Source organism: Arctopsyche grandis, chromosome 2, assembly GCF_051622035.1.
Source record: "Arctopsyche grandis isolate Sample6627 chromosome 2, ASM5162203v2, whole genome shotgun sequence".
Lineage (NCBI taxonomy): Eukaryota > Metazoa > Arthropoda > Insecta > Trichoptera > Hydropsychidae > Arctopsyche > Arctopsyche grandis.
In genome coordinates, this window is record NC_135356.1 from 2864538 (window position 1) to 2872730 (window position 8193).

The window sequence follows — 8193 nt, forward strand, 5'->3', positions numbered from 1 at the left end:
AACTGTACGTGTACCTTATGCGTGCGCACTGCTCGCACTTACACTAAGCGAAATCTACCCGAAGTCCCAACATACCTACCCTGTATAAGTTCTGTGTTTCTGATACTTTAGTTCCGAATTTTGCCTTATTAAACTCGCCAGAAAGATCCAACTCAATTTTAATAATTACCATTTTAATAATTGCATCTGTGCACATCGAAAGGTTACTCGTCGTCTGATGTGCAATCTATCATTCGTAAAGTCGAGAATTGCGTTTAAAGCAGCCATCCAGTTAATCTGTGGTTCAGTCTGTCTGGCGCTTGTCGATCGTTTGCACCAAACCCGTTTGAAAATGCTGCATCTTCGTTCACTGTGACGTCTATCGTCCACACTATCGCATTTGTTCACACTGTCCTGATCGTTTTTTCCCTTTTCGCCCCCCTCTCGCTATGGCAGATTGAGCACTTTGCCATACTCGTGATCAAAGTTTACGGAGAGAATTGGTGATTTCTCAATTCGGTTTTTTATATATATATATACATATACATTTATTTTTTATATACATATTGTCATGATTTTATAAACAAAATATTGAAGAGGTTAGTTTTAAAAAAACATTTTTGTTATATGGAATTTGAACTAAATCGACAGGTGGTTGGATGTCGCTGAGGAACCGCTTCATGAGCAACTGGGACTTCCTGGCGACTCTTCTCCGCATTTACTCCCGGTATGGAGGAAGTCCCTTCTTCAAGATATCAGTGGAGATCAACCCGATCAATGCCACCAAGCACATCATCCGACTGAAGCCGATCGAGTTTGAAATGCCCATTTACTATTACACAAATGCCAGCTTATCTGATCCGGTTGGTTTGTAAAAATATATACTCGCATATATGTATTTATATTTTGGATAGGTTGCACATGCTAAAGAGTGAATGATTTTATAATAGATATGTAGGTATGTGTTAATGTAAAATAATGCTTATTAATAAAAAACATTTATTAATAAGCATTATTTTTATTTCTCAGACAATAAACTGTTAACTGTCAAATTTTTTTTTATAATTATCTCAATGGTTTATAAAATTTGGATGTCATTTTTCGTTGGAACTTATAGTCATTTTAAAGTATTCTGAAGTTATATATAATATACATACATAGCAAATTGTAAGTTTTAAAATTAAATTTGACTCGAGATAGAGACATATTGTACAAATATTATAAAATATCTTAATTGCAGCGTTTTCTTATCATTGTTTTGTATATAGATACATATATTTTATATATATATATATATATATATATATATATATATATATATATATATATATATATATATATATATATATATATATATATATATATATATATATATATATTTAATATGTATGCACACAATAGTTATAAATATAAGTACATCCGCAATGACTTTCTTAAAAAATAAGCGATTTTTCACACCATTGAATGTATCTACGTGTACAGCGCAGCATTTAAAATCAGTTTTTAAATGCTATCGTTTTATATACCTGGCGTTATATCGCTTTAATATTATTCAGCGTTGTTTGTGCGAGTTGCGTTTTAATTTTAAATGTAAAATTTTATGATTTGATATGACGACAGGTTGTCATCGCTTACATGGGAATGCTCCAAGACATTTTGACACACCTGGGCGGGTTGCCTTCAGACAGTCGTCGATTTTCTGAAAACATTTATGGATATGAGAGGAGGATAGCTCACATCATATCCAACCCTGACAGCCTTCACCGAGCCAACAGTCGTTATGATACGATGACCGTATTGGAATTGACAAGATCTGCTCCGGCCGTAAGACTGAAATTTTCACAGAATTTTGTCGCTATATATACATATATACACAATTGACTATTTATATGTTATATATGTATTAGTATACGTCTCCTTAATAATTTTAGGTTCACATAGAGGAGATTCTCAAAGATTACTTTCCGAATACTATAACGCAAAATACCCGTGTATGGGTGCCATCCGTGACATACTTCCGAGACATATCTGGAATTGTTTCAACTACTGACGACAGGTTGCTTTATATGATTGTACAAAAATAATAAACAACATACTCCAAATTGTCTTTCATAAAATTATTTTCAGAATATTGAACGATTATTTGATAGCATCGGTCGTGCGGAATCTTTTACCGTTTATGGGTCAAAATTTTACATTATTTTCAAACATGTTCAAGCAAAAACTTACAGGTTTGTATATTTATAACCGAATAATATATATATGCATACTTGGAAATGGTAAGATTCATTCAATGTATATTTTTTTAATATAGCGAGTAATTATCTAGCTCCGAGGTGGGAATTTTGTACGTCAGTTTTACATCGAATGATTCCTTTGGCTGTTGCTTCGACGTTACAGAATGATGGTGAAATTGCGACGTCACAATTTGATGCTAGATTGAAGACAGTTGAAGAAGTCTTCAGTAATATGAAGCAGTCCCTGCTAGTGGACATATTGGAATCAAATTGGATTAGTAAAAAGTCCAAAGATGTACTACAAAATATGGTGAGTACAATTATTTCTTCATTTTTTTTCATCAATACTATTCTGGTTTTATGAAATTATTTAATAGTTTTTTAAAAATACTTAGATTTCAGGTATGAGTCTGTCAGTGGGACTGCCGACACGTATAAGAGATAGATATTATGTGAATGAATACTATTCTCACTTCATAGTACAATCAAATGATTTTTTCAAAAATGTTTTAAGCTGGTTGGCATTTGTGAATGACAGATCTCAAATTTTAATGATGGAACATTTCAGTTATGACGAAAGGTAACTTTAACTTTTAATAGATTTAGATTTTAAAAATTCTTATGCATAAACCGATTATTTTTTGAATAAATCATTGACTATGAGAACTGTGATGTTGAAAACTGGAAAATTAATACTAAAATAATTATGTTATAAGAATAGTCAGTTGATTAGTTATTTATTTATTTGTTCATTACAATTTCGCCATAGTGACATAATAGATTTACTCCAGGCCATCACTTTAGCTTAAATATGAAAACAAAAATAATATATAAAAAAAACGCAAACCCATACTATCCTTTAATTTAACAATCCTTCAACCAGATCAGTATATTTTAGACAAGTTAATTAAATTATGCTATAAGCTAATCAACTCTTTTATATTATAGCAACTATTAAATAGTAAGATGGTTTTCTTTTCAATTCAATTCATGTGATTTAATATTAATTAGCAACCTACGTATGTAAATTTCAACCAAAAATTATAATAATAAAATTTCCAGAAGAATACATTTGTTTGAAAATAATTAAATATTTGCAAAAGATAATATTTAGTTAAATTATCTTTGCTTAGATATCACTAATAAACAATGAATTTATATTTAATATTAAAATAAGTAATAAGGAATATTAAATAATAAATGAAATTGAAATAGTTCACAATAGCTTTTAATGTTCGAACATTTGATATTCATATAACTTTTTAAAATTTTGTACAGATGTCACTAAAATATTTTTAAATATCAAATAAAAAAAAGTGTTTTTATACATTTTATGTACTTATAAAACTTTGCTTAAATGTATGTAGGTGTGTGTTTTTTTGATTTTTAAATGCTTTTTATTATTACGAAATTATGTTCACAATACATCTTATATCTATTTTAATAGCTACTGATCTACTGATCATTTTCTATTTTACAATTTTAATTTAATTTGGTTAGTAATTACAGTATTATATTATTCTAATGTTAATCTAAAGCATAATAGGAAAAAGAGCTCAAAAACCGTAGGTGTGTGTAAATCTGTATCAATTATAAAATGTTGTGAAAATTAAATAATTACAGAATTGGAATGGCAGCAACAATAGAAGAGAATATAATATACGAAGAAGCCAATAGAGTTGTTGCCGTGCCCCATTATTTGGCCAATTTGCCTCATTTTCACAATGATATGCCAATGTAGGAGGCAATCTTCCAGCACACATATTCAAAATATCTAAATCCTAATTTACAAATAAACTTAGATTGTAATTTCTAGCGCAATCCAATATGGACGATTGGGTGTGATGATCGGAGAAGTCATCGCTGACGCTATGATGACAACGTACGATGGATCGACATACCTTAAAGGATTTTTAAAAATAATAGACGAATCTGAAATCAATTCTAATCACTATTATTCAAGTATTTTCCCATTGGAGTGTTACAATAGGTGTGCGTTTTAATACATATTGTGACCAATATTTTTCATTTTGTTGATTACTATATTTTTTCTTAGAACCATTGCACTCAAAAACGGCCAGCTTGATTATAGAACATTGAATATGACGCTTTTTAATACAATTAAGCAGTTAAGTGGAGTTAAAATTGCTGCAAACGGGCTGGACTATTATTTGAAACATCATCAAATCGAGCATAAGCATTTTCCAGGATTGGAGACGTACGAGGACGAAGGAATCTTTTTGCTGGCTTATATTCAGGTAGGTTGCATGTAATAAAATGATACTTAGATATTTGTATTAGAGAAGTCAGATCAACTTAAAAAGGTGGCTGCGATGAACTATTTCGGATGGTGAAAAGGGTGTAAAATGTAGATATAAGGAAACATCAATTTTATGAATCGAATTACTAAAGAAAGTCTTGCAAAACTATGTATTATGTTCTCAGTGCGAGATATTTTGATTTTTGATTTAAAGATTCAAAGCATATCTTACATTTGTGTAGATTCTCAGGTGTAAAATGTCATATGAGTACCAAGCAAATAATTTTAGACAATATTATATTCAAAATAATTTATTATTAACTAAATACAAATTGCAAAATATAATTGAAATACGAATATGTACTGATACATCCATCTATATGAAATATGTAGATAAAAGTTTCACAGATCAAGATTTTTTTTAAATGCTTAGTTAGTTAAGAATATACGTACAACCATTTCATAATTTTAATATTTTTATTTCCATATTTGAACAAGTTAATTCTAGTTAATTCTATTACAAAATTAGCAGTAATAGTAACAATTTTAGGTCGTTTACTCGACCTATATGCACTGTAAGTGGATCTGAAGAGGCAGAAGTTCTGGGACAGCCACATTGTTCTCCATTCTGAAGAACACCACCAACATTATGTAGCTAATTTTGAATTTCTTCTATGATAGAGGGTGTGCTGACCTTGGAACTGAATGTTCTGTATCCTCAAAACTGTCAATAAAAACTGAAAACACTGTTTTTGTATTTCAATTTTTCCACAAAAATGTTTAATTTGCTACTTTTATTTATCAACTTCCACGTGCCTGAAAAACATTAAGCAATTAGTTTAATATTATAGTAAAATATAAATTTTCTATGTATGTTTGTTAGGGATAAAACGTATTTATACCCTATCACAAACAAATTTTTAACAAATGGTTCATATAAATAAATATGTATACATATGCTCCCAGAACTTAAGTAGTTAAAATGACTAGAGTTTTAATTTAATTTAATTGTTTTTATGTACATATGTGATGGAGCTGGAAACGATTACCAGATTAGTCTCCCAAAAATTAATACTAATCAAAAGTAAATATCCACTAGCTAAATAAAACCAAACTACATTTTATTATATATAGTTATAGTTATAGCTATTAGGGGGACCGAAAAGTAATCAAAAAAATATTCCCAAATTCCCTGTCTGTGCAATTTTTCCAACTATAGACCATGGACAGCCAATCTTAAACGATAATTACTCGTTGGTTTGATGAGGATCTGGTTCCACCATTGACGTAAGGATATGATTATCTAATTTTTGAGCCTCTTCTTTTCGTGCGATCGCCTTGATGTCTATTTCCATTTCTAAATTGTTTATACCACCGATGACACTTGTTTAGTTTTAGAATATCCCCGTCAGTGATAGTATTCACTGCGTCGTTTGCCTTCATTACTTGATCTAACATCCTTCCTCAGCTAGAAACATTTATTTTTAAACAGAAACAATAAATTTACAACAATAACTTCAACATAATAACAAAACTTAAGTGTTGACTGGACCGTGTCTTGACAAAAACTGACTGCGAAAGAGCTCGTCGAAAGATTTTGATTACTTTTCGGTCCCACTAATATAATACTAAGCCAAAAGTAATGTTTGAAGATAATGTCACTCGGATAGTCGGATGGGCTTGTTCTAACATTGTATATCACTTTCCATTTGTACCCCATCCTGTTGGAACTTAACTACTCCAGGATTTCAGTATTTCTATAGAAATTTCCAGAGATTATGTCGAGGAAAATTATAGAATATGTTAGATCACATGTTGATATATTCCATTTGAATTTCATTATCTTCAAAAAATGACTTGTTTTGTATATATTTGCTTTTATTCACTTAGTGAGTATGAATTGTTTAATTGTTTTCATTCCATTCTTTAGATATTCTTAGTCCATATGATACTTTACTAGTATTTGTATGAAATAAATGGCATTGTACATTTTATTTAATGCAATTCGAAGTGTTTCAGAATACTTACCAGTGTGTAATTTCAGAATATGTGCACGGTGATGGGTCCCGACATGAAAAATCGTTACATTCGAAACAATCAAAAACTTCTACCTCAGATTTTGTAAGTTTTACTCCAACAAGATTATATTTGACTATTGAAAATGTGTTTGATTGTTTGTTTCGATTTTGTATTTCAGATTGCAGTACTATTCGTTACATGTGAACTACTTTGAAGACTATTGGTGTCGATCGTCTGTAGAGTTGCAGAGGAATTGCAATATGTTTCAACCATAATCTTTTGTACATATGTAACACATAGATTTTTGATAAATATATATATATATATATATATATATATATATATATATATATATATATATATATATATATATATATATATATATATATATATATATATATACCACAAATTAAAATAAATAGAATTCCATATCGAGTGGTCCAAATATTTTTGCAAATTACACTAAATTATTCAAAGATTGTATATAGGTAAGACATTCCACCATGTGAAATATTACAAGAATTATATGTGTATTTACAAATATGACAGCTTTGAATATTAGTGTTTTAGATGTGTTTTTTTTTATTACTGGAATATATGTGTGTACATATGTACATACAAGACATATAGGTAAATGTAATTACTTTCAAAATACATACCTTTTCTCGTTATAATAATTGGTATTGTTGTTTTATCAGTTTGTGAGTTGCGATATTAATTAGTAATGTTATTATTATTTTTTAAATGTTAACCCTTTGAGTGCTGACGTCTTTTCTGTTAAAAGCCCACCATGCTGAAAATTTCGCCGACATTTCCAACTAGAATTATTTAGAAATCTAATAGAAAGCAGGTATAAAATTGTAGCTAATCCAAACAAACCCTAGATAGCTACCGCCAAGGTTTTAGAGTTTTGTAAATATGTGCTTAGACTCTTATATATCTTGAACCAATATAAAATAATAAAAAAATAAGTCTATTAATGAATGCATTTTTCCAAAACTAGTTCCATCTTCTTCATTGTTGTTAAAATATAATGATCACACTCTAAATGCTAAGCCACAATCTAAAATACTCAGCAGTTAGGGATTTCCATCGAGAAATTCTGCTATGGCTATATATTCAGAAATTCCGATGTAAACCAGTCTTTATAAACATTGACACGGATTACACGATCCATGTTCAATGATTTTTTCTCAATACTATCTGGAAAGGTTTAGCAGGTAGTACTCTTGTTTATTTTTTACATACTCAAAAAACGACGCCTGTCAGCGTATTTCAGGCTCATGGACTTGTTGGCAAAACGCTGATAGACGTTGGTCAGCATTCAAAGGGTTAATGACAATAAATTAAATTTGTAGTTACATCGTTTAACAGTTTCTAAAATAAATACTATTCAAATGATAAAAACTTGCTTTATTTTCGTCAGTTTTCATCACAATGGATATGTCGAAAAGCTTTATGGTTACGTAAAATGTTCTGTAGTTTATTAATAAAAAATTAGCACTCCGTATTCTGTTCAGAATCGAAGTACATATGTAGGTTGTACTTTAGAAAAGATTTCATGTCTTAAAGGATTTCGTTAAAGTAAAGCTTGTGATTGGTTTGATATTTCAGAATGTTCATTGTGGAGTGATGGATGAAAATATGTTACAAGCTCGCCACAACGGATATTCACGCATGATTGATGATTGGTCATAA

The 8193-nt window shown here is 29.8% G+C and overlaps 1 protein-coding gene across 1 annotated transcript; it reads left to right on the top strand.

The window, feature by feature from the left end:
* Nucleotides 1-659: 659 nt before the first annotated feature.
* Nucleotides 660-8193, top strand: goe (endothelin converting enzyme 1). Its single transcript, XM_077446185.1, has 6 exons — nucleotides 660-842; nucleotides 1600-1803; nucleotides 1911-2035; nucleotides 2107-2210; nucleotides 2294-2526; nucleotides 8110-8193. The coding sequence occupies exons 1-6, from the start codon at nucleotides 660-662 to the stop codon at nucleotides 8191-8193; spliced, it is 933 nt and encodes a 310-aa protein (XP_077302311.1).